The 26,848-nt window shown below is 51.4% G+C and overlaps 1 protein-coding gene across 1 annotated transcript; it reads left to right on the top strand.

The window, feature by feature from the left end:
* The first annotated feature begins 10,871 nt into the window (after positions 1-10,871).
* On the top strand, positions 10,872-12,033 carry LOC119863647 (phospholipase A2 inhibitor beta-like). The gene has a single exon (XM_038422363.2). It carries the CDS (start codon positions 10,872-10,874, stop codon positions 11,934-11,936), a length of 1,065 nt encoding a protein of 354 aa, XP_038278291.1. The 3' UTR covers positions 11,937-12,033.
* The last annotated feature ends 14,815 nt before the right edge of the window (positions 12,034-26,848 follow it).

The following is a 26,848-nucleotide window of genomic DNA, read 5'->3' as shown; positions in this document are numbered from 1 at the left end:
CAAGATAGTTAAGTCCCAGACAGACTGCGAAGTGCTACAGGAGGCTCTCTCAAAACTGGATGACGAAGCAACAAAATGGCAGATGAAATTCAATGTGGATAAATGCAAAGGAATGCACATGGGATTATGTTTTCCAAACTATAGATGTAAAATGATGGAGTTTAAATTAGCTGTTACCACTCAAGAAAGAGATCTTGGAGTCATTGTGGACAGTTCTCTGAAACATCCACTCAATGTGCAGCGGCAGTCAAAAAACCGAACAGAATGTTGGGAATCCTTAAGAAAGGGATAGATAATAAGACAGAAAATATCTATATAAATCCATGGTACGCCCATATCTTGAATACAATGTGCAGATATGGTTACCCCATCTCAAAAAAGATATATTGGCCTTGGAAAAGGTTCAGAAAAGGGCAACAAAAATTATTAGGGGTATGGAACATTAATAATAACGTTAATAAGTCTTGGAAAAGAGATGGCTAAGGGGGGGGATATGATAGGGGTCTATAAAATCATGACTGGTGTGGAGAAAGTAAATAAAGAAGTGTTATTTACTCCTTCTCATAACACAAGAACTAGGGGCCACCAAATGAAATTAAACTAAGCAGATTTAAAACAAACAAAGGGAAGTATTTCTTCACACAATGCACAGTCAACCTGTGGAACTCCTTGGCAGAGGATGTTGTGAAGGCCAAGACTATAACAAGGTTCAAAAAAGAACAAGATAAATTCATGGAGGTTAGGTCCATCAAAGGCTATTATACTAGCTGGGTATAAGGTTTCCACAGTGCAGCTCTCCTTGGAGCAAGGGGAAAATGAAAGGCAGACGCTGATTCAGAAGCAAATCATCAGTTAGTTGCAATACCCCACATATCAGGCGTATGGCAGAGCCTCAACATTTAGCTTACATGGGTTCTGAAAAGAGGACTTTTCATTCTCAAACTTACTGAAAGAGCCTGCTCCACAAACTACAAACAAATTTACTGCTGAGCTAGAGTGGACACGATTTCCTCCGATATGTGCTTAACTTACCACTATCACGTACCTTTATTTTGCAAAGCCAATCGTCGAATCCACTCTAAAGGTTCACAATGAAACCAAAGCTACAACGTACCATTTTCTCATAGTTGGTATATTTCCAAAGCAAAATTTTCACTGTATAAGACGTTTACAATATATTAATGCAGTAATTGCACTCAGTTATTTTGCTGTAGGACAGGATTTAGCCACAAATCTGTATTCAACGCTAGTCTTTTGCTATGTCTCTTCTAACTGATGTCCTAATACACTCCTCCAGCCTTATGTGCTGAGCCAAGTGCCAATGAAGTCAGTAGCTTCGGATCATTGCCATGGTATATAACATAGAGGTGTTATCTGTACACTTAAAAGGCTCAGAGAGTCTTTTTTTTTTTAACCTGGCGGTGAAGCTTAAAATCCTCTTGTGGCAGGTATACCCTAGAGAAAGAAAGATATATGTATATTTTTCAATTCGATTGTCTAGAAGCTACTTGCATGAGCCAAGTTATGAGGAAACACACTGAAGAACCAGAGAAGATGACAGGAAATTTCTGAAAGCTCTGTGTATATTCAAGTCTCACCTGTTTGGTGAGGAGAGGAAAGCTGTTTTCAGGGAGCGGCAGGTGGCATACGTCTTTTTGTCTGGTTCCTGGTTCCAGCTGTCTGAATTATTAACAGTTTCCTTTCTAGCCAACTATTTCTCTCACACATACACTTCAACAGGTTTCTGAGTACAGCACCACTCAATACTTCCACCATTCACCTGTTTTTTCCATCATCTCCTGGATGAAAGACATCTGACAGAGGCACAGTAAGCAACTAGAAAGGTAAGAAGAAATGGAGGACTTGTGGCCCTTTAGAGAGAATAACAAATTTATTTGAGCATAAGCTTTTGTGAGCTACAGCTCACGTCATGGGATGCATACAGTCGGGAGATTTTATATATACAGAGAACATGAAACAATGGGTGTTTCCATACACACTGTAACAAGAGTAATTAGGTAAGGTGAGCTATTACCCTTGGGGGGGGGGGGGACAAACCCAAGGCTTTTGTAGTGATAATCAAGGTGCGGCTGGAGGCAATAAACATTCTTATTGAAGCCTAAATTAATGGTGTCCAGTTTGCAAATTAATTCTAGAATGCACGAAGGTGGGGTAAAAGCACATTGCATATAAGTGTGAAGTATGTGGTTTACAAGGCAAAGATCCTGATTATTATCTCTAATGGGATAATTTATTATTGTACCCATCAGGAGGTAATTTAATTGGTGTTACTAGATGCCATAATCCTCCGAAGGCATTGGAAAAGCAAAAGGAGTGGGTCTGTATTTTTGTTTATAACAATTATTTGTAATGTCTAGCCATTCATGTTGGCTGGGAGACATGTGTACCAACATAGATTTATTCATTCATATACGTGTGAAATATTTGGTTGGGTTCCTGTAAACTTTAAACTGTGATCCAATTAGGGTGGCATCAAGAACATTTAGTAGGGGACAACGCTCATTTGCATTACAGAACACATAGAGACGCCGATTTACCTCGGGCCCCTTGAGCTAGATGTTGAAAGGACCAGAGACTGTCACTTGCAGACTCAAAGTTTGTGGTATAAGTATACCCACAGCACGCATCTTTCTTTCGGATCCCAGACAATAATTGTGCTTTTCTTTTAAAATATAGCTCAAGCTGACACTGTGTTAGCAAGCATCGCAGTTTCAACTGCACAAAATGGGGGCCTTCCAGATTATAGTAGCTTTGGATTGGTAGGACTTTTCTTGTGGAAGAGAGTGAAGGTTGCAGAAGAACTATCATATAGATGGGGAAAGAACAACTGTAACTGAGTCTAAGAGTTAAAAAAAAAAAAGCAAGAATGCTAGTGGAAACAAGCCTGTGAAATATTTATTTTATGGAATTGGGAACAACATTTGATTATGAGGAAGACAGATCCCGCTTCCCTTTCTCTTCTTTTTAGCCTCGTTATGGAAATAGAAGAGCAGCATCCTTAAGCCTTCTGTTTTTCCATAATCAGCAAATGGGACAATTCCTATTTTCTATAAGTGTACCATGCCCATAGGCATAGGAACATAGGAATCTATGTTCCTGGGCCTTGTATCCTTCAGTACATTTTTGGTGACTTGTCCAGTGAAGTGCTAAATAGCTGAACGAATGAGGTTTCTGCTATTTCATTTGGAGGACTATTCTGCATTGTAATGACCCCCCCAGATTGGGAACACTTCTGGGCAGTGACTGTATTATTTTCAATGCATCTCTTGCATTGAAAAGACTTCCCACACTGTGGGCATAACTGTAAACAAATTGTAAACACCAACATTAGCTGTCAGGAAGGTACGGAGATATCGGAGCTGTTACTGAAAACAATACATCTCCACAACTAGGAAGAAAGGCCTCCCAAAACCTCTCTGAATCCCATCTTCTGCAAAAACTCCAACCAGCTTTGGGTTCTCCCACCTCTAATCTAGGAGAGATGAGGGAAAATAAAAACAGGTTTCCTGAGGTATGGAGAGATCTTGTAGGTTTAACTGCTTGTGCAAAGATGGACTTCCGTGATTATTCTTTGGTGTTCAGATAATTTTTCATTTAATATTTAAATTTAACCATTATGTCTTTGCTAACTGCTGAGTAAGCTATTTCCTCTTCATGTAGATGAAGCTGTAGTTTGGCTGATAAACTCTGTTGATGTTAGCAAGCAGAAGACCACAATGTAAATGCTTTCCAATAAGTAGGTAAGAGACTGCCAGTAATTGTTTAGGTAGTGATGGTTCCTGCTCAGAAACTTATTTCTGTAATTAAACCTTGGTGATCTCAACATGACTTACTTAGAAAAGTGTTTCTGACCTGAGCACTCCAGTGATTCGGATTCCATAGACAGTAAATACAGCATGGTACAAGGGGAGGTGACTGTTGGAGCTTGGCTATGCTGAGCTCCAATTAGCTCAAGGGTGTCATGGTTGAGAGACGGAAGGCATCCTTGCCAGGGGTTAAACACTGCCAGAGCAGCATTCCCCAGAGCCTTCTAGCCAGGTGGGTGAGAAGCCATGGGATTGGGACTCACAGTTCTCTAAGTCAGCACTGATCCGCAGGGCTCACGTGCTGACGACGTATGATCTGCAGGTTAGCTCTGGTCTACACTACTACTACACTACAACTTTAGGTCGAATTTAACAGCGTTAGATCGATTTGACCGTGCACCCATCCACACATGAAGCCATTTTTTCCTCAATTTAAAGGGCTCTTAAAATCGATTTCTGTATTCCTCCCCGATGAGGGAATTAGCACTGAAATCAACATTGCCAGGTCGAATTTGGGGTAGTGTGCAATTCGATGGTATTAGCCTCCGGGAGCTATCCCAGAGTGCTCTATTGTGACTGCTCTAGACAGCACTTTGAACTCAGATGCACTAGCCAGGTACACAGGAAAAGCCCCGGGAACTTCTCAATTTCATTTCCTGTTCGGCCAGCGTGGCGAACTCAGCAGCACACGTGACCCTGGAAGTTCCCCCGCCCCGAATGTTTCTATGCTCCCCCATCAGCTCTGTCCCTGAGTTTATCACAGATTAGAAGGTGGGGGGAAAAAAGCACTCGCGATGACATGTTTTCTGAGCTTATGCAGTCCTCCTGCACTGATAGGGCACAGCTTAATGCATGGAAGCATTCAGTGGTAGAGGCCAGGAAATAATTACTGTGTTTGTTGAACAGCAAAAGTATCACGCCTCACTAGCGATCCTGCCTGAGCCAGGTCATTGAGTCACATGCACTTCGCGCTGTCAGCCATGGGCAGGGGCATGACTGCTTTGTGAGCAGGAAGGCCATAGATATAGACATTGAATTAGGTAACTTCTGTAGCTAGAAGAAAAGGAGTACTTGTGGCACCTTAGAGACTAACAAATTTATTAGAGCATAAGCTTTCGTGAGCTACAGCTCACTTCATCGGAGGCATTTGGTGGAAAAAACAGAGGAGAGATTTATATAGACACACACAGAGAACATGAAAAAATGGGTTTATCATACACACTGTAAGGAGAGTGATCACTTAAGATAAGTCATCACCAGCAGCAGGGGGGGGGGAAAAAGGAGGAAAACCTTCCATGGTGACAAGCAAGGTAGGCTAATTCCAGCAGTTAACAAGAATATCAGAGGAACAGTGGGGGGTGGGGTGGGGGGGGAGAAATACCATGGGGAAATAGTTTTACTTTGTGTAATGACTCATCCATTCCCAGTCTCTATTCAAGCCTAAGTTAATTGTATCCAGTTTGCAAATTAATTCCAATTCAGCAGTCTCTCGTTGGAGTCTGTTTTTGAAGCTTTTTTGTTGAAGTATAGCCACTCTTAGGTCTGTGATCGAGTGACCAGAGAGATTGAAGTGTTCTCCAACTGGTTTTTGAATGTTATAATTCTTGACGTCTGATTTGTGTCCATTCATTCTTTTACGTAGAGACTGTCCAGTTTGGCCAATGTACATGGCAGAGGGGCATTGCTGGCACATGATGGCATATATCACACTGGTAGATGCGCAGGTGAACGAGCCTCTGATAGTGTGGCTGATGGGATTAGGCCCTATGATGGTATCCCCTGAATAGATTTGTGGACAGAGTTGGCAACGGGCTTTGTTGCAAGGATAGGTTCCTGGGTTAGTGGTTCTGTTGCGTGGTGTGTGGTTGCTGGTGAGTGTTTGCTTCAGGTTGGGGGGCTGTCTGTAAGCAAGGACTGGCCTGTCTCCCAAGATCTGTGAGAGTGATGAGTGGTCCTTCAGGATAGGTTGTAGATCCTTGATGATGCGTTGGAGAGGTTTTAGTTGGGGGGCTGAAGGTGATGGCTAGTGGCGTTCTGTTGTTTTCTTTGTTGGGCCTGTCCTGTAGTAGGTGACTTCTGGGGACTCTTCTTGCTCTGTCAATCTGTTTCTTCACTTCAGCAGGTGGGTATTGTAGTTGTAGGAATGCATGATAGAGATCTTGTAGATGTTTGTCTCTGTCTGAGGGATTGGAGCAAAAGCGGTTATACCGTAGCGCTTGGCTGTAGACAATGGATCGAGTGGTATGATCTGGAGGAAAGCTAGAGGCATGTGGGTAGGAATAGCGGTCAGTAGGTTTCCAATATAGGGTGGTGTTTATGTGACCATCGCTTATTAGCACCGTAGTGTCCATCAGTATCCCCGATACCGTCACGGCTAACCTGGTGGCTGAACTTTGTGACTTTGTCCTCACCCATAACTATTTCACATTTCAGAGTAGCAGCCGTGTTAGTCTGTATTCGCAAAAAGAAAAGGAGTACTTGTGGCACCTTAGAGACTAACAAATTTATTAGAGCATAAGCTTTCGTGAGCTACAGCTCACTTCATCGGATGCATCCGATGAAGTGAGCTGTAGCTCACGAAAGCTTATGGTCTAATAAATTTGTTAGTCTCTAAGGTGCCACAAGTACTCCTTTTCTTATTTCACATTTGGGGACAATGTATACCTTCAAATCAGTGGCACTGCGATGGGTACCCGCATGGCCCCACAGTATGCCAACATTTTTATGGCTGACTTAGAACAACGCCTCCTCAGCTCTTGTCCCCTAATGTCCCTACTCTACTTGCGCTACATTGATGACATCTTCATTATCTGGACCCATGGAAAAGAAGCTCTTGAGGAATTCCACCATGATTTCAACAATTTCCATCCCACCATCAACCTCAGCCTGGACCAGTCCACACAAGAGATCCACTTCCTGGACACTACAGTGCTAATAAGCGATGGTCACATAAACACCACCCTATATCGGAAACCTACTGACCGCTATTCCTACCTACATGCCTCTAGCTTTCATCCAGATCATACCACTCGATCCATTGTCTACAGCCAAGCGCTACGATATAACCGCTTTTGCTCCAACCCCTCAGACAGAGACAAACACCTACAAGATCTCTATCATGCATTCCTACAACTACAATACCCACCTGCTTAAGTGAAGAGACAGATTGACAGAGCCAGAAGAGTCCCCAAAAGTCACCTACTGCAGGACAGGCCCAACAAAGAAAATAACAGAACGCCACTAGCCATCACCTTCAGCCCCCAAATAAAACCTCTCCAACGCATCATCAAGGATCTACAACTTATCCTGAAGGACGACCCATCACTCTCACAGATCTTGGGAGACAGACCAGTCCTTGCTTACAGACAGCCCCCCCAATCTGAAGCAAATACTCACCAGCAACCACACACCACACAACAGAACCACTAACCCAGGAACCTATCCTTGCAACAAAGCCCGTTGCCAACTCTGTCCACATATCTATTCAGGGTATACCATCAGAGGGCCTAATCACATCAGCCACACTATCAGAGGCTCGTTCACCTGCGCATCTACCAATGTGATATATGCCATCATGTGCCAGCAATGCCCCTCTGCCATGTACATTGGCCAAACTGGACAGTCTCTACGTAAAAGAATGAATGGACACAAATCAGACGTCAAGAATTATAACATTCAAAAACCAGTTGGAGAACACTTCAATCTCTCTGGTCACTCGATCACAGACCTAAGAGTGGCTATCCTTCAGCAAAAAAGCTTCAAAAACAGACTCCAACGAGAGACTGCTGAATTGGAATTAATTTGCAAACTGGATACAATTAATTTAGGCTTGAATAGAGACTGGGAATGGATGAGTCATTACACAAAGTAAAACTATTTCCCCATGGTATTTCTCCCTCCGACCCCACCCCCCACTGTTCCTCTGATATTCTTGTTAACTGCTGGAATTAGCCTACCTTGCTTGTCACCATGAAAGGTTTTCCTCCTTTCCCCTCGCCCCCGTGCTGCTGGTAATAGCTCATCTTAAGTGATCACTCTCCTTACAGTGTGTATGATAAACCCATTGTTTCATGTTCTCTGTGTGTGTGTGTGTGTGTGTGTGTGTGTGTGTGTGTGTGTGTGTGTGTGTGTGTGTGTGTGTGTGTATATATATAAATCTCTCCTCTGTTTTTTCCACCAAATGCATCCTCATGAAGTGAGCTGTAGCTCACGAAAGCTTATGCTCTAATAAATTTGTTAGTCTCTAAGTTGCCACAAGTCCTCCTTTTCTTTTTGCGAATACAGACTAACACGGCTGCTACTCTGAATTCTGTAGCTAGAGAAAACGTTCCTGTGCAGTCAACAAAGTCTGCGGCAAAAAAAGAAAGCCCTGTGACACACCAAAGTATTAATAATACACATTACATAAAGTATAATAAGAAACACATGAGGGATATGTTTAAGTCAGGTTTCTGCAGCATAGTGGTTATCATGTTCACCTAACATGTGAAAGGCCTCTTGTTTGAGACTGGGTGGAAACAGATTCCTTTTTCTGGCATTTTTAGTCTTAGAACAGACTGCACTGTGAAATTTTACATTGAATTATAGAAATTCTGATTTAAATAATATGGAAGCTCTCTCTAAATTAGTTGTAGTCCCAGGTTCCTTATCCTTTCAGCTGCTCTGATAAATTAACATTTTTGTTAATTGTTAAGTCCCTAAGACTTTTTTAGGGACTAAATGCTATCTAGGACTCTGAAATAATCCTAACATGGCCCATAGAGTGTAATCCTTCATTCTGGATTTGTGATTCCACAAGTTGAACTGCTCCTTACTACTGCCCAGACTTCGTGAACAATGGGAGCAAGGGGCAGGCTCGGGTAGGTGCGACCGCGCGGTGCTGCTGGCTGGGAGAGCAGCCTGAGGCAGAAGCCTCCAACTTGCATGATATTCCAGATAGGATTCAATCTCCATGAGACGAAACTTAAAAGGAGAGAATGATCTGGAGTCACTCCCATTCGGTGCTTGTACAGGAGGATAGCCATATGTGTCCAGGTGCCCCTAATCGACCTCACCGAGGTCTGCCAGGAGCAACGAGGAGACTTATGATGGCTATCAGTCCTACTGCACTGTCTGCCGTGAAGGCAAGGAGCTGCTGCTGTGTAGCAATGCAGTACCATGTCTGCCAGCAGCACCCAGGAGATGTACAGTGACGGTGAGCTGAGTGGGCTCCATTCTTGCCGACCCTGGCTTGCAGGAGCTGGCGGACAGAGTCCCAGACCGGCAGCAGGCTAACCCACTGAGCCCCCTCCCGGTTCCATGGGCCGGCTCCACTCAGCCTGCGGCCTGCTTGGGTTTCCGATCATCGAGGCAGGTAGCGGGCTGAGCGGGGCCGGCAGACGGGACCCAGGAAAAAAGGCGTCAAATGATTGTTGCTGCTTTCATGGAGGGAGGGGGTCCCGACGACATGTACTCCAAACCACACACAACAAAGTTTTTGTCCCATCAGGCATTGGGAGCTTAACCCAGAATTCCAATGGGCAGCAGCGACTGCAGGAACTGTGGAATAGCACCACTCTGTAAATTGATGCTAGCTACCATAGTGGGGACGCACTCTACCGACGTAACACGTTTACTGTAGACATACGCAATCAACTGTATAAAATCGAATTCTAAAAATCAACTTTTATTAAATTGACCTAATTTTGTAGTGTAAACTTAGAGCTCTGACTACCAAGTACTAGTACTAGGTACTGGCCCTAGCTTGGAGCTTTTTCAGGGAGCTAATACATAATTGGCTAGGACATTTTTCCCCTCAAACTAGAAGCCAGCTGTTTACAGGGTGCTGCTTGTTTCCAGCCGATGAACTGCATTAGTTAAGACATACCTACAAATATATGATATATAAAATGAACCATTTTTCTGATGTTGTCCATGTCACTAGTTGCTGCAGTTCCCAGAGAAATGTTATGTGAGGAAAGGCGTTCTGTGGGACGGTAACTTGGAATTCTAATGAAATTTGAGAATTCCTGGTCCACAACATTGTAGCCTTTTTTGTTACACTGCAGTTAACCCCATTAGGCCTGCTGATTCTTACACCAAAGTTGTTAGGGTTGCCAGGTGTCCCGTTTTGTGACTGAAAATTCAGGTCAAAAAGGTTGCCTGGCAGTTAAAAGTCTGGTCGATGGTGCAGTGGAGCTAAGGCAGGCTCCCTGTCTTCTCTGGCTATGCAAGGAACCTGGAAGCGGCCAGCATGTGCCACTGTGCATTGCTCCTCCGCCCCGAGTACCGGCTCCACAGGTCCCATTGGCTTCCCGATGCACCTTGGAACTGGACATGCCGGCTGCCTCCAGAAGCCACACAGAGCCACGGCAGGCAAGGAGCCTGCCTTAGCCCCTCTGTTCCATGGACAGGTAAGCGCTGCCTGGAGCCTGCACCCCCCCAGCCTAGCCCCCTGCCCCAGCCCTGAACCACGTCCTGCACCCAAACTTCCTCCTGGAGCCCGTACCCGCTCCTGCACCTCAAGCTCCGCACCCTGAATGCCTTATTTCTGGCCCCACCCCAGATCCCAACCCCCCACACCTCAGCCCAGTGAAAGTGAGTGAGGGTGAGGGACAGCAAGCGATGGGGGTGGGGGGGGCTCCCTTGTAGGCCTTTTCCAGACTCACATTATCTGATTCTCTCTTACTGGAAGTCCAACATCCTGGACAACTTCCTGTCAGTCTACTGCTGAAGGAGTCTTCTCTCCTCCTCCCTCAGTCCCGCGTTGTCCCTCGCCTGAGCTGCAGCTGTTGCTGGCCCAGAAATTAACTGCAGCTGAGGCGATAGCCAGCTAACCTGATAACCCCTGCATGGCCACGGTCGAACAAGGTCTCTGCACCCCTGACAGAGGTGTAAATTTTTATTTTAGTAAAGGCAATGGAAACCACGTGAAAGCCTGTAACATTGAAATATGTGTTTTCCTTCCTATATTATGCCCAATATACTACATATAGTTGTAAAATATGCTTACATCTCTTATTCCTATTGTACAGATACAGTGGAGTACATGCAAGGAGGCAGAAGATGCATGCCCACTATTTAATCTGGATTTGGATTAATTTGTCCTTTGGTGACTCTGAATTTCATTACCTATGTCAGAAAATCTGCCTTTGCAAAGAAGGGGCCAAGTTTGTGAACTGCTCTGCAGTCAATGTGACTGACAACTTCATCTTCCCTCCTGAGACCAAGCACTTGGATTTGTCCATCAGTAACCTGTATTCTGTTCCAAGCAAAGCTCTGAGATCCCTGTGGAAGTTACAAGTTCTACTTCTGAGTGGAAACTACATCACCAAAGTCGGCGAGAGTGCATTTAGCTCTCTAGAGAGACTCCAGAAGCTTGATATTCATAGAAATGAGATAACAGTGCTTGGGAGCAGTTTTTCCACAGGGCTCAGTTCTCTCAGAGAGCTGAACTTGTCCTATAATAGGCTCCAGAAATTATATTACAGGAACTTCCAGCATTTTGAGAACCTTCAGAAGCTCAACTTCCAAAATAACAACATCTCCTCCATAGAAATGGGAGCATTCCGGAGTCTGACCCGCTTGAGGCAGCTTCATCTTCAAAACAATCACCTCTTGAACCTCCACAATGGGGTCTTCTCCATGCTGCAGCATCTAGAGGTTCTGAACTTGGAGGGCAACAGGATAAAGATGATTGCTCCTGGGGTCTTTACCTCCTTGAATCGCCTTACGGTACTTAACTTGGTGCGCAATGAAATTGAACATATCCGTTTCAAAACCTTCCTAACAATCCAGACCCCTGGGACACACATCTTGCTCTCCTACAACTCGTGGTTCTGCAACTGCGATCTGCAGAGAGTCTTTGCTAAGCTGCACAGTGTCAAGCGGCTGATCTTGGATGACTATGACAACTTGACATGCATGGAGCCACAAGTCCTGAGAAACCTGTCCCTGTCATCGGTTGACACCCAGCTCTGCATTGCAGAAACTGTGACGGTTCTCATCATTACCTTCACAGTCTTCATTACTGTGGTGGCAGCCATTGTGATGGCTGAGAGGAACAGGAAGAAAAGGACAGGCAAGCACTGGAGTGAGGACAGTGACATCTCTTATGAATCACAAGACTGAGTTTAGAGACTAACAAGTTTGAGAATAAGCTTTCATGGGCTAAAACCCACTTCATTGGATGCATGCAGTGGAAAATACAGTAGGAAGATATATATTTTGGCAGAGCTCCAACCTTGTCCCTGTGGGTCCCAAGCTTCCAGGTGGTTTATGCTAGCTTCAGAGGCTCACTGCAACCCTCCATGTAGCCCTTCTCTCTCTCTAGGGCCAGGGGTACAGTCTACTGAGCCCTTTTCATCATAAGCTAGCAAGAAAGTTGGTGAGAACTCCCACGGTTTCTGTTGCTCCTATGGCCTCATACCAAAACACTTTAGTTTCCTGTCCTGACAGGGGCCTGTTTTCCCTTCCCAGGAAGTGTTTCTATAGTGGTGGGTTGGGGGAACCTGGGCCCACCCTCTACTCCAGGTTCTGGCCCAGGGGCCCTAATGGTAGTAGCCGTTGGCAGCCAACCTTTCACTGCCAGAGTTACTACATTTCCCTAGACCACTTCCCCACAGCTCTCCTGCTTCTCCCTTCTTCACCCTTACCTTAGGGCTCCTTTTCCTATGACTTGAGGATGTCTTCATTAACCAGCCCTTCAGCCGCACTTCCGCTCTCCTCTGCCTGACTAGAGTGAGCCCTTTTATAGTATCAGAAGGGCCTTAATTAGAGTCAGGTGTTCACATTACCTTAATGGCCTCACCTGACTCTTTATAGGTTAATTGGAGTCAGGTGTTCTCATTAGCCTGGAGCAGCCCCTGCTCTGGTCAGTCAAGGAACAGAAACCTGTTCATTCAGTGGCTAGTAGATCTGCCTTTGTCTCCTCTGCTGAACCCTACTGGCCTGGAGAGAGGAGGAAGACTACTGCTGCTGGGCCTTGGGCTCTTGCTGCTGCCACTACTCCAGCTGCTCCTCTGGCTGGGCCAGACACCCCCCCCCCCCCTTCTCTACTACCTGTTTGCTGGCCGGCTGCTGGACCCCCTTCCTCCATCCTTGGGTGCTGCTACTGTTCCAACTACAGCCCCTTGGGGGCGGCTGCTGGCCCGCTCCCTAGATGGGGGGAGTGAGAGACTCCTACACCAGCCGTTGCTACTGCTCTGGACACTACCACCACCACCTGTGAGGGGTCCTCTCTGCCTGTCTGGCTACCAGGCTGCCGCCTGGAGCTGCTGCTGCCTGGGAGCTGCTGGATCCCGAAAGAGGAGGAGATGAGGCCATCTGCGCACAGGGACTCTGCAGACCGCTGTGGAGGGGGCCTTTAGGCTGAGTAACTTTTGAACTGTACTCTTGTAGTGGGGGTTTTGACTGTGTTTGTGGGGACACAGGGGGTGTAGTGTGGAGCCTGCCCTCCAGTCCATCTGCATGTCCCCCAACCCCCACCACCACTGTTGTCGCTGCCCCCTCCACCACTCCCAGTGGACACTTATCATCTGCTTCAAGCTCCTGCCTCTGGGACTCGGCAAGGCAGGTGAGCAGCAATGTCCTTTCACCACTATTTGGGCCTGAAGCAGTAGCCAGCCCGTACTTACTCTTTGCAAGCACACGTGCCCCCCCCCGCCCATCCTGAACTGGCCCCCTACAAAAAGTCCCCAGCTTTCTCCCTTGTTATTTGCCCCTTGCAGCTTTTTGCCCCCTTTTACCCTAGCACCTCGTTAGCTTCAGTTTGTTTGCTGCCCCGCCCTCTTCTCTCTGAAGCTTTTGTTTGTTTGCCCTGCCCCGGCCTCTGAAGCTAGCTCCTTGGTTCCCTGTCCTGCCTCCAGCTTGGTTCTCCCCCCTCCCGGCGTGGTACCCCTGCCCTGATTGGTCCCTTACTCAGTGTGCCCATGCCCCTCCCATGTGCTTGTGCCTTTCCCCTGTTTGAGTTTGTCCCATCTCACTGCACCCCCCCCAACGTTATGACCCCCTCTCCCCTAGTGCAGCTAGAGGAGCCAGATTCCTATCCTGAGCCGGTGACTGTCCCCCACGAGCCCTTGATACCCCCCCCCCCGTCCAGCCCACCCCTTTTGGTGCCCTCTTCCCCTGCCTGCAGCCTAGCAGAGAGGAGTGGTCGACCTGCCTCCCCTTTCCCCTCCTCTCTCTGATGTTTTCCCCTCCCTCCCTGCTTATTATGGCGGGGGACACAGCGGGTGGGGCCCCTCCAGCAGCCCCACCTGCCCCTCCATCACCCTTCCACCCTCTACCTCAATCACCGCTGACAAACCACCTGCCACCGCCCCCACTGGTGTGCCAGCAGCGGCAGGCACAGGGGTGACCTCCACTGCTGCCATGTCCCTTGCACCCTCAGATTCTGGGGGAGCTCCCCCAACTGGCGGGAAGGGCCAGGGTAAGAAGAGGGGAAAGGCCCCGCTGAAAAGACCATGCCCTCCATGTCAGGGGCTGCCCCCACTGCCGCGGCGCCACCACTGGCTAGAACATCCCTCCCCACTATTCACTCCACTAACTCTGTGGGTGTCCCTCCCTCGGCCCCCAGCTTGTATGCCCAGGTGGCGGCAGCCCCCCCGCCTGCTGCTACGTCATCTCTCCTGCCCACCGCCTCCGCTACCATCTATAGTGGCCGGGGCCCCTTTCCCACCATGACCAGGCAACACGGCATCCGTTGCCTCCTGGTGCCCACCTCACCCCACGTGGAGACCTATGTGCGGGCGTTGGCGAGGGTGGTGGGGCCTACGGTGGCTGTGGCGGCCTCCAAAATGTATGGCAAGGCCGTCTTCTTCTTAGCATCAGAGGCCGCCGCCCAGGAGGCTGTGGAGAAGGGCCTGGCAGTGGGGGGCGTGTTTGTCCCCCTGGAGCCGCTAGAGGACCTGGGCATCTGCCTTGTCCTGATCTCCGTCCCTCCCTTTCTTCCCAATGCTGCCTTGTTACCCGCCCTCTCTACCCTGGGGTAACCCACCTCTGTCATCAGCCCTCCACCGTTGGGCTGCAAAGACCTTGCCCTCTGTCACGTCCTCTCATTCCTCCGGCAAGTGCAGCTTCAACTGCCACCGGTGGTGTGTGATGGAGAGGCGCTAGAGGGGTCTTTCCTGTCTCCTACCAGGGGGCCCATTACTGGGTGCATTATTCCACAGGTGAGGCCCAGTGTTACCTTTGCTGGGCAATGGGGCGTGTCTGGAGGAACTGCCCCTTGGCCCAGCAAGGGGGTCATCCGGGACCCCCGAGCCCCGGCAGGGTGCCGGCCCTGTCATCGCCAGTGCCCCTGGTGCCCGGAGCCACCCCTCCTTCTCCTCAGTCCACCAGTGCTCCCGCTCAGGCCCAAGGGGTACTTCCCCCAACTAGCCCAGACAAGTGGGAGACTGGCTGGATCCCCTGACACTCGCTCAGAGCATGGGGCTCTCCAGACCTCTTACTTCCCTGCATGTACTTCAGGAGGTGAGGGCCGTTTTGCTGCCCACTGCTCGGATTTACCTTGACCGAGTCCTAAGAGAGGGCATGCCCCACCCAACCTCCATGCCAGGCCCTCTGGCCCTTTTCATCGGGCCCCTGCTCCGTGGACCTGACTGGCCCCCCCGCCCCTTCACCGTGAGCTGGCTACATGAGCTGCAGCTGGTCCATTTCTAGACCGTGCCAAGGAAACATCTCTACATGCTCGTGCTCCACACCCTTCACATCCTCACCCTCGCGTCCCACCCCGACACAAAGTGGTGGGACTGCCTGCCACCTTTAGAGAGTGAGGAGCCCTGGTGGGCCAGCCTATATTCTATCCTCATCCTGAGGCCCGCCAGCGATATCAGTTGGCGGCTCCTTCATGGGCCCATGAGCACGGGCATGTACTTGGCGCAGTTCACCCCAATCCGGACACTTGCTCCTTTTGCGGTGTGAGGGAAACCCTGGCGCATGTATACCTGGAGTGCACCAGGCTGCAGCCCCTATTCCAGCTCCTCACAAATATTTTGTTAAGATTTTGGTTTCACTTTTCCCCTCACCTCCTTATCTATGTACTCCCTGTCTGTGGCCCCACTAAGTCATGGGACCTCCTGGTCAGCCTCCTCCTGGCCCTGGCTAAAGTGGCCATCTATAAAACCAGGGTGAGGAGGTTTGCCGATGGAGTCTCCTGTGACTGTGGAGCCTATTTCCGATCCTCTGTCCGTTCACATATCCTGGCAGAGTTCCTCTGGGTGGCATCCACTGACTCCCTTGACGCCTTCGAGGAGCAGTGGGCGCTGTCCAGGGTTCTCTGCTTGGTGTCCCCGTCCGGTTCCTTTTGTTTGACCCTTTCACCGCACTCCTGTCCCTGTTGTTCATTAGTTGTCCCCCATAATTATTTGGTGTTCCAGGTCCTGTGGATCCCCCCATTCTCCTGGGGGGATCCTTTAGCAGTGGGGGGGATCCTTTAGCACCCACTTCCTGGATCCCAATAAGGCTGAACCCAACTGGCCTGGAGGGAGATTCCTGCTCCTGCTGCTGGGCCTTGGGCTCTTGCTGCTGCTGCTGCTGCTGCTGCCACCACCACTCCAGCTGCTCCCCTGGCTGGGACAGACACGACCCCCTTCTCTGCTACCTGGTTGCTGGCCGGCTGCTGGACCTCCCACCTTTGAGTGCTGCTACTGCTCCAACTGCAGCCCCTTGGGGCGGGCCTGCTGGCCTGCTCCCCAAAGGAGGGGAGTGAGGGACCCCAGCCCCAGCCGTTGCTGCTGTGGACACCACCACCACCTGAGTGTGGTCCTTTCTGCCTGCCTGGACCACCACCTGGAGTTTCTGGAGCTGCTGCAGACCACCGTGGAGGGGACTTTTCGGACTGAGTAACTTTCAAACTGTGCTCTTGTGGTGGGGATTTTGACTGTGTTTGTAGGGATACAGGGGGTGTGGCATGGAGCTGCCCCCTGATCCATCTATGTCCACCTCAACCCTCCCCCCACCACCACCACTGCCCCCTCCACCACCCCCACTGGCTGTATACCATCTGCCTCAGCTCCTGCCTCTGGACTCCGTGGCTTGCTTGGCTTGCCACGCCCTGATTCCACCATTTGTGCCTGAAGCAGCAGCCAGCCCACACTGACTTTTTGTGCAAGCGCACATGGGCACATGTGCCCCCACCCCGGACTGCCCACCCCACAGCTTTGCCCCTTGCTACCTGCCCCATTTGCCCCTTGCAGCCTTTTGCCCCCCCTTTTTGCCCCAGCTCCCCCTTATTAGCTTCAGTTTGTTTTCCTGCCCTGCTCATTGCCCATTCACCCCTGCAGCCTTTGTTTGTTTGCCCTGCCCCAGCCTCTGAAGCTAGCCCCTTGGTTTCCCTGTCCTACCTCTAGCCTGCTTAGCCCCTAGCTCCGTGCGCCTATGCCCCCTTCCGTGCGCCCATGCCCCCTCCCATGCACTCGTGCCCCTCCTCATTTTAGTTTAAACCCTCCTCACTGCACCCCCAATGCTGTTGTATCCCCCCCTCCCTTAGTACAACTAGATGAGCTGGAATCCCACCCTGTGTCAGCAACTGACCCCTAGCCCCTGATTTGCCCCCCCATCCAGCCCACCCCTTTTTTGGCACCTCCCCTGCCTGCAGCCTAGCAGGGAGGAATGGTCAATCTGCTTCCCCTTTCCCCTCCTCTCTCTGGTGTGTCCCCCCCCGATCATTATGGCGGGGGACAAGGCAGGTGGGACCCCTCCAGAAGACCCAGCTGCCCCTCCCCCACCTGCTGCCCCGTCACCCCCCCCCCCAAGCCTCTACCTCCATGGCCGAACCACCTGCCACTGCCCCACTGGGGCACTGGCAGTGGTGGACACCGGCGTGACCTCCGCTGCTGCCATGTCCCTCACCCCCTCCTACTCTGGGGAAGCCCCCCCCAGCCGGCGGGAAGGGCCAGGATAAGAAGAAGGGGAAGGGCCCTGCTAAAAAGACCAGGCCCTCTATGGCAGGGGCTGCCCCCACTGCCATGGCCCCACCAACGGCCGCGGTGTCCCTCCCCGCTGTTCCCTCCACCAGCTCTGCGGGTGTCCCTCCCCCGGCCTCCAGAGCATACGCCTAGGTGACAGCAGCCCCCCACCTGCCAATACATCATCTCTCCCGCCCACAACCTCCGCTACCATCTATAGCGGCTGGGGCCCCTTTCCCACCATGACCAGGAAGCACGGCATCCGTTGCCTCCTGGTGCCCGCCTCGCCCCATGTGGAGACCTACGTGCAGCAGTTGGTGAGGGTGGTGGGGCCCACGGCCATTGTGGCAGCCTCCAAAATGTATGGCAAGATCATCTTCTTCTTAGCATCGGAGGCGCCACCCAGGAGGCGGTGGAGAAGAGCCTGGCAGTGGGGGGTGTGTGTTCATTCCCCTGGAGCCGCTAGAGGAGCTAGTTTCAGAGTAGCAGCCGTCTTAGTCTGTATTCGCAAAAAGAAAAAGAGTACTTGTACCACCTTGTACTAGAGACTAACAAATTTATTTGAGCATGGGCGTCCATCTGGTCCTGACCTCTGTCCCTCCCTTTCTTCCCAATGTTGCCCTATTACCCACTCTCTCCACCCTGGGGAAACCCATCTCCATGGTCAGCCCTCTCCCACTGGGCTGCAAAGACCCCACCCTCCGTCACGTCCTCTTGTTCTGCCACCAAGTGCAGCTTCAACTGCTACCAGCGGCGCATAATGGAGAGGCGCACAAGGGGTCATTCCTGGTCCCCTACTAGGGGGCCTGTTACCGGGTGCACTACTGCATGGGGGAGGCCCGGTGCTACCTTAGCCGGGCGACGGGACATGTCCGGAGGGACTGCCCCTTGGCCTGGCAAGGAGGGGCATCCGAGACCCCTGAGCCCCGGCAGGGCTCAGGCCCCGTCATCGCTGGTGCCCCTGCTGCCTGGAGCCCAGAGCCGCCCCTCCTCCTCCTCAGTCTACCACTGCTCCCACTCAGGCCCAAGGGGTACTTCCTCCAGCTTGCCCAGATGAGTGGGAGAGCCCCGCTTCTGCTGCCTGCAATCCAGCAGGGCCCCTAGAAGAGGGTGCAGCAGGGATATTGCCGAGCATGGGAGAGGGCCTGCCCCAGGGGGAATCTTCCCCCCCCATACCGCCCCACCGTTACCCCCCCGAGTCCCTGAGCCATCGCCCTTGCCCTGACCCATGGTAGCCAGCCCCCAGATGATGCCACGGAGGGCTGGGTCCTAGTACGGGGAAGCGGGGCAAGCGAAAAGCTCAAGCTCCACTCCTTTCATCCAATGCGGAGGCCCCCCGGAAGACCAGGAAGGGGGGCACCGATGCAGAGCCTTCTGCTCTACCCACGGGTGTGTTCCATCCACCGGTGCCGGCTAGGGAAGACGTGGCAGCACCGGAAGGTCATATCGCCCCTCCACTGGAGACCCGCCCCTCCAAGGCCCCCGAGGGTGCCCCCCCTGCCCCGGTATCATCTGAAGCCCCTGTGAGCCCCGAGGCGACCGTCGCTTCGGGTGCCGGTGGGGAGAACCCCGAGGTCGTGGAAGGTGATCTCTCCTCCACATATGAGGAGATAGAGGCCCTGGGTCTGACCCCGGTCACCCAGGGGGAGGACGACCCTTTGCCAGTGGGACTCAATCTGGGTGACCTCATTCCGGCCCCCCCTTTCCCCATGCTTGCTCCCACCTCCAAGGAGCCCCGGGACTCCTCCATCAACCCGGCCGCAGAAGGTACCCCACTGACAGCCACCGAGCCTGTTGAGGCGACAGCCAGTGCCACGTGGCCGGGACCTGAGCCACCAGGGGCATCCCTTGTTAGTGTGGAGCAACTGACCTCCCTCCTGGGCGGGGGCCCTATAGAAGACAGTCCAACTCCTGATGCCATGGCTGCCAAATCCACCATAGAGCCTGCTCCTGGCATCGGTGAAACCCCCCCTCCAACCCTTTGAGCCTGACTGGGAGATGCCACAGCCCAGTTGCTTGGCTTCTGGAGCCCAGAATCTCACCCCTGCCCCTGCCCCTGATGCTGACCCTGTCCCTATCCCCTCCACCTCCCATGATGTTATTGCCGCCCCTGGGGCTGTCTCCTTTCCCTTTCCAGCAGATGACCCCCAGGGAGCAGCCTTTGTGTTTCCTTGTCCTGACCCACTAGGGGCTACTATCTTCCCTCCACCACCCCATTGACGCAGGGTTCGACGTGGACCGTCGGGCGCCACGTCAGGGGTCCGCACCTTGTCTGCCTGTCTCGGTGGGCCACGGGGCTATGCCAGGGGCCCTGCCAGAGGATGGTCAGGAGTCAGTAATTCCACCCACCTCCCATGTGCTGCGAGAGGAGCTGTGGGAGTTCCTTGAGGATGTTCATGGCTCCTGTAACAAGGTACAGCTTGCTCTCCAGCGATGGGGGGACTTTCATCAGATCCTCCAAGCTGTGAGGGCCCTTATGGGGGAGGGTAAAAGGACCAGGAAGCAGGCCGCTGCGGCCTACCAGAGGGTCTGTGGCTTCCAAGACTCATTGCTCACCTACGGGGTAGGTCATGGTTTGTTGCGTGGCCCGACGGGAGCTGCAAGCGACCCTGCCGGCAAGGATCCCCCCCCAGCCCTCCTCATGGCACCTCTCATCATCGCAACATTGAACACCCGGGACTGTAGGATGGGACTCCACAGGTGCCAGGTGCTCTCCTTCCTTCAGGAGCGGGGGTACTCTGTGGTTTTCCTGCAGGAGACCCATATGGATCCGGCTGCCGAAGACAGCTGGTTGCTGGAATGGGGGGACAGGGTCTACTTTAGCCATTTCACAGTTCATATGGCTGGAGTGGCGACCCTGTTCTCCCCCGACCTACGGTCCGAGGTGCTGGGTGTTGCCGAGGCTGTTCCAGGCTGCCTGCTGCAGCTCTGGGTCCGCATGGAGGGGTTCGTGGTCAGCCTTGTTAATGTCTATGTCCTGACATCAGGCCCAGATCGGCTGCAATTCTATCAGCAGGCATCTGCCTTCCTCAGCACCTTGGATCCTCATGAGTGCCTGGTCCTGGGCGGGGACTTTAACATCACCCTCGAGGAGTGGGACCGCTCTGGAACCGAGCAGTTCCCGGCCACCGCCGACATCCTCTGGGAGATAGTTGAACACCAGTCCCTGGTGGACGTCTGGTGAGACCACCACCCGGATGACATTTTCACATTCACCTTTGTCCGGGAGGAGGCCCATCGATCTTGCCACTCCTGCTTGGACTGTCTCTATTTATCACGTTTCCACCTTTCAAGGGCCCATTTCTCCAGCATCCGGCTGGCTCTGCTCTCTGATCATCATTTAGCTACCATGATGGCCTTTCTCTGCACAGAGAGGCCGGGGCCGGCCTATTGGCATTTCAACAACAGCTTGTTGGAGGATGTGGGCTTCGTGGCATCCTTTGGGGAGTTCTGACTGGTCTGGCGAGGGCAGCGGCATGCCTTTCCCTTGGCGCAGAGGTGGTGGGACCTGGGGAAGGTGTGCACCTGGCTCTTCTGCCATGACTTCACCCAGGGTGCCAGCCAACGGAGGGATGCGGCGATAGGGCAGTTGGAACGGGAGGTCTTAGAGCTGGAGAGGCGTCTGGCCGCCAGCCCCGAGGATCCATCCCTCTGTGGGGTGTGCCGGGAGAAGCGGGAAGAGCTCTGGGCCCTCGAGAACCATCGGGCCCAGGGTAACTTTGTTCGATCCCACATCCACCTTCTTCGGGAGATGGATCACAGCTCCCGCTTCTTCTATGCTCTGGAGAAAGGGGGGCCAAGAAGCACGTCACCTGCCTCCTAGCAGAGAACGGCACCCCCCCCTCAAGGATCCGGCGGAGATGTGCAGGAGGGCGAGAGCCTTCAATGCAAGCCTTTTCTCCCCGGATCTCACTGATCCTAACGCTTGCAGAGTGCTCTGGGACGAACTCCTGACGGTCAGTGCGGGCAACCGGGACTGGCTAGAGCTGCCTTTCACTCTGGACGAATTCTCGGAAGCCCTCCGTCGCATGCCCACCAATAAATCTCCGGGCATGGACGGGCTGACCATGGAGTTCTACCGTGTGTTCTGGGACGTCCTCAGCCCAGACCTAGACACTGTCTGGGCCGAGTCTTTGCAGAGTGGCGTCCTCCCTCTTTCATGCAGGAGAGCTGTACTTGCCTTATTGCCGATTTACAAAATTGGCGTCCCATCTCGCTCCTCAGCACGGACTACAAAGTCGTAGCGAAAGCCATCTTGCTGCAGCTAGGGTCCGTCCTGGTGGACGTGGTCCATCCAGACCAGACCTACACCGTCCCGGGCCGCACCATCTTCGATAACCTGTATCTGGTCCGGGACCTCTTGGAATTCGGGTGTAGGGATGGTCTTTCATTCACCCTCCTGTCCCTGGATCAGGAGAAGGCGTTCAACAGGGTGGACCGTGTGTATCTCCTGAGCACTCTGCAAGCATTTGGCTTCGGATCCCAGGTTGTGGGTTTTCTCCAGATGCTTTATGCCTCCGCAGAGTGTCTGGTCAGGCTCAACTGGACCCTGACCGAACAGGTCAGCTTCGGGCGAGGAGTACGGCAGGGGAGCCCCCTCTCGGGCCAGCTGTATGCTCTGGCGATCGAGCCCTTCTTCTGTCTCCTCCACAGAAGGTTGACGGGGTTGGTGCTATGGGAGCCGGAGCTGCGGCTGGTCCTGTCAGCGTACACCAACGACATGCTCCTCGTGGTCCAGGACCCGGGTGACTTGGTGAGGGTGGAGGCTTGCCAGGCCGTCTACTCGGCAGCCTCCTCCGTCCGGGTCAACTGGGTCAAGAGCTGGTGGTCGGGGATCGGTGACAGGCGAGCTCCCTCCTACCTGCGCTTCAGGGCATCCGGTGGAGTGCGGGTCCGCTGCTCTATCTCGGCGTTGACCTTTTTGCCACGCATCCCTCTCTGCTGGAGAATTGGCATGATTTAGAGGGTGGGGTGATAGAGCGGCTCTGGAAATGGACAGGACTACTCCGGTGCCTCTCCCTTCGAGGGAGAGCACTGGTGCTTAATCAATTAGTCCTTTCCATGTTCTGGTACTGGCACAACACCCATTGGTCCCAGCCCTGGGTTTCCTGGCCCACCTCTGGACATCGATTCTGGAGTTCTTCTGGTCAGGACTGCACTGGGTCTCTGCAGGGGTTCTCCATGTACCCCTGGAGGAGGGAGGGAAGGGTGTGAAGTGTCTACACACTCAGGTCCATGTCTTCTGCCTCCAGGCCCTGCAGAAGCTCCTTTATGGTGCAGGTATTCTGGCGAGGAGTGTACTAGTGCACACCTTCCTGCGCCGCTTCTGAGGGCTCCGATACGACTGGCAACTCCTTTAGCCCCATCTGAGAGGTCTTCTGTGAGACCTCTCTGGGCTGCTGGTCTTCTACCAGGACCTCCTCTGGACCTGGAAACTTTTCTCAGTGACCAGGTCCGTGGCGGCCTCCATGGGGGAAGATCTCCTTGCGGAGCCCCTGCAACACAACCCCCAGCTCTGTGTGCAGGTGATGGAGTCCCCCACAGTGCACCAGAGGTTGTTCCTGGCAGAAGTCACAAGTATTGGAGACCTCCTGGATTATTACTGGGGAGACTGGCTGGATCCCCTGATGCTCGCTCAGCACATGGGGCTCTCCAGGCCTCGTACTCCCCAGCGTATACTTAAGGAGGTGAGGGCCGCTTTGCCACCCGCTGCTCGGGTTTACCTCGACCGGGTCCTAAGAGAGGGCATGCCCTGCCCACCCTCCACCCCAGACCCTCTGGACGTTTTCACGGGCCCCTTCCCCGTGGATCTGACTGACCCCCCCGATCCCTTCACCATGACTGGCTGCACTATCTGCAGCTGGTCTGCTTCCAGACCATGCTAAAGAAACACCTATACACACTCGTGCTCCACGCCCTCACCCTTGTGTCCTGCCCCGATACAAAATGGCGGGACCTCCTGTCACCTTTGGAGGGTGAAGAGCCCCGGTGGGTCAGCCTATATTCCACCTTAGTCCCAAGGCCCGCCAGGGATGTCAGTTGGCGGCTTCTTCACGGAGCCATGAGCACGGGCATGTACTTGGCATGGTTCACCCCTATCCCAGACACCTGCTCCTTTTGCGGCATGAGGGAGACCCTGGCACATGTTTACCTGGAGTGCGCCAGGTTGCAGCTCCTATTCTGGTTCCTCAAGGATATTTTGTTATGTTTTTGGTTACAGTTTTCCCCTCACCTCTTTATCTATGCACTCCCTGTCCGTGGCCCCACAAAGTCACTGTGCCTCCTGGTCAACCTCCTCCTGGCCCTGGCTAAAGTGGCCATCTGTAAAACCAGGGTGATGAGGTTGGCCGATGGAGTCTCCTGTGACTGTGGGGCCTATTTCCAATCCTCCGTGTGTTCACGCCTCCGGGCAGAGTTCCTCTGGGCGGCATCCACTGACTCTCTTTATGCCTTCGAGGAGCAGTGGGAGCTCTCCGGGGTTCTCTGCTCAGTGTCCCCATCTGGTTCTCTTTGTTTGACCCTTTGACCGCACTCCTGTCCCTGTTATTTCATTAGTTGTCCCCTGTAATTATTTGGTTTCCAGGTCCTGTGAACCCCCCTCTTAGGCTGTGGGGGTGGGGGATCCTTTAGCAGTGGGTGGGCTTCACCCACCCACTTCCTGGATCCCAACAGGGCTACTCAGCTGTACCCAACTGGCCTGGGTCTATCACAATATATACACAAAGAACATGGAAAAAATGTGTGTTGCCACACCCACTATAATGAGAGTGATCAGTTAAGGTGAGCTATTATCAGCGGGAGGAAAAAAAAAACCTTTTGTAGTGATAATCGGGCCATTCTGAGACTCTCTCTCCCTCATGGGATTCTGTGTGGTGAGTAACTATTGAGCAGATGACACAACTTTCATCACCCTCATTTGTAAGACCACTTATGACAACAATAATTCTTAGAGGGACCAGATGGGGAAGGGAATATCTTTCAAGCTACACAGAGCTCTTCTTCTCTGATATCCTGGGACCAACATAGCTGTAACAATGCTGGGGAAAAAATTCTTATCACAATCAAATGGACCTGAATCTCACTTTTATTTCCTGGACTGTAAAGGGTTCCTGTTTTTAGATACATTTGCATAAAAAAAATTGAGATATTTCAAAGAATGCCCCCCCAATGCATTTCCCTCCTTCCCTCCTCTGCCTATTCATGTATGTCTTCCCCTATTTTAAAAAGTACGGGAGGACTTGTGGCACCTTAGAGACTAACGGATTTATTTGAGAATAAGCTTACGTGAGCTACAGCTCACTTCATCGGATGCATTCCCCTATTTTGTTACTGTTATTGCCACCCTAGCACGTTATGCCTATGTAGGATTGTCTGGTTTTGTGTTGTCTGGTCTTTCAACTTCAGCAAGTTGTAAAATTGCATAGATGTGTAATTCTCTTGGTGGTCCTGTGAAGCGTGCAGTATTTGGGAATTTACACAAGCTGTACATTTGTACTTTTCATTGTCTGGTTCTCTAAGAAAATTAATCATAATCATAAAAAACCCTACCAGGATGGATTTGAAAATCTTGTTGATTGTTTTCACCGGTTCTGCTGTTTCCCTGCTGCATTTGACTCAGCCGACACTGAAAGCAGGCTGGTGTGTTTCTCCGCTTTCATTTTCACCAGTTCTGCTGTTTCCCTGCTGCATTTGACTCAGCCGACACTGAAAGCAGGCTGGCGTGTTTCTCCGCTTCCATTTTCAGGTCCAGGTTCTTATCTGGGGCTGAGACCTAGGCACAGTTTGGCAGGAGGACAGAAAGGCCACCTTGGAACCTCCCAACACTGGAATCACTCAGTGCCAGACCGCTCCACTGGTGCGCATTAGAGCAGTTTTGTTCACTGGCTACCCACAGCCTCCAGGCCTTGTTCTGGTAGCACAGGGTCACCAGGATACGAAGGCACCCCAATTATAACCCCTTCCTCCAGCCACGCCCCTACACTATCTGTAGGGAAGGGATGATGTCAAAGCCACTACATAGGCTCTCTGCAGTGGAGACCCTCTGTCTAGGCACCAGGTATGCAAGCTTTGGGGAAGCTTTGGGACACAAGAGCTTTGCAAACTTGCCTTAAAACAAGGCAGGATTTGGCAACTTTCTTTAATTAGTCTCACTTTCCAGTGATCATATACCAGCCCAATGCTGCTCTGTTTCAGTTTCCGACACTGCAGGAGAATAGTTGGTTACAAATGCTGCTGCTTATTATTTTTAACTTATTTATTTATTCCGGAAGTTTCAATAGGTTTATTACCAGAGAAAACTCTCCCGTCTCTACTCTGTATCTCTGATCTCTACTCTGAATGAGCAGAAATCACTCCACTCTGAGATGGATGCTGTGAACCATTGAGCATGCTTAGTAAGAATTTAGGATTTCTTTTTTTTTTTTTTTTTTTTTTTTTTTTTTTTAAAAGTGCCCCAGCAAAGACCCAAATGGGTGTGGCTCAGCAGAACCACAGCTCTGAGATGAAGGACATTAGTGAGCATGTGCAGTAAGGGGTGACAAAGAGGTCAGTCAGCTAAGCCTCTAGCGGGTCAGAACCCACTCAGACTGATCACAGCTTGTTTTAAAGGTCAGACCTGTCAATCAGAATTCTGACATAATGATCAAGACCAAGCACATGCTAGTGAGGTAACTAGTCAAGAATAGGAAGTTATATAAAGAAAGAGCTACAATGTAGCATAAACGGCTAGCTGCCAACAGCAATTTCGGGGTCCAGAAGCTGCACCTGAGAGACAGAGAGCTGTGCAGGGAGAGCTGGTAAGCCAGCAAGAGAAGCCAAGGAAAAATGGCTGTAGAGAGAGAAAAGAAAGCTGGCGTGGAGCAGAACTGACTGACCAGGTGGTGAATAGCAGCAGCAGTAATTTGATTTTTTAAAAGAAAGTAGCAACAAATTTATAGAGTAAGCTTAATATTCTTTTAGTTATCGTTTTAGTATAAGTATAGTTTAGGTTATTTTTCTATAGTATTTAATATGGGTGTGCATGAAATGTGTGTGTGTGTTTTAATAGATAAAAACACAATGTAAACTTTAAAGCAATTTAAGATCTTCTGTCAGCAATTTGTGGCAAACTGGCCACTTGCAACAAATTGCTTCGCT

The sequence above is a fragment of the Dermochelys coriacea genome, chromosome 11 (assembly GCF_009764565.3).
Source record: "Dermochelys coriacea isolate rDerCor1 chromosome 11, rDerCor1.pri.v4, whole genome shotgun sequence".
NCBI classification, from domain to species: domain Eukaryota; kingdom Metazoa; phylum Chordata; order Testudines; family Dermochelyidae; genus Dermochelys; species Dermochelys coriacea.
The sequence above is the reverse complement of the archived record's forward strand: the minus strand, read 5'-3'. Positions and strand labels throughout refer to the sequence as shown.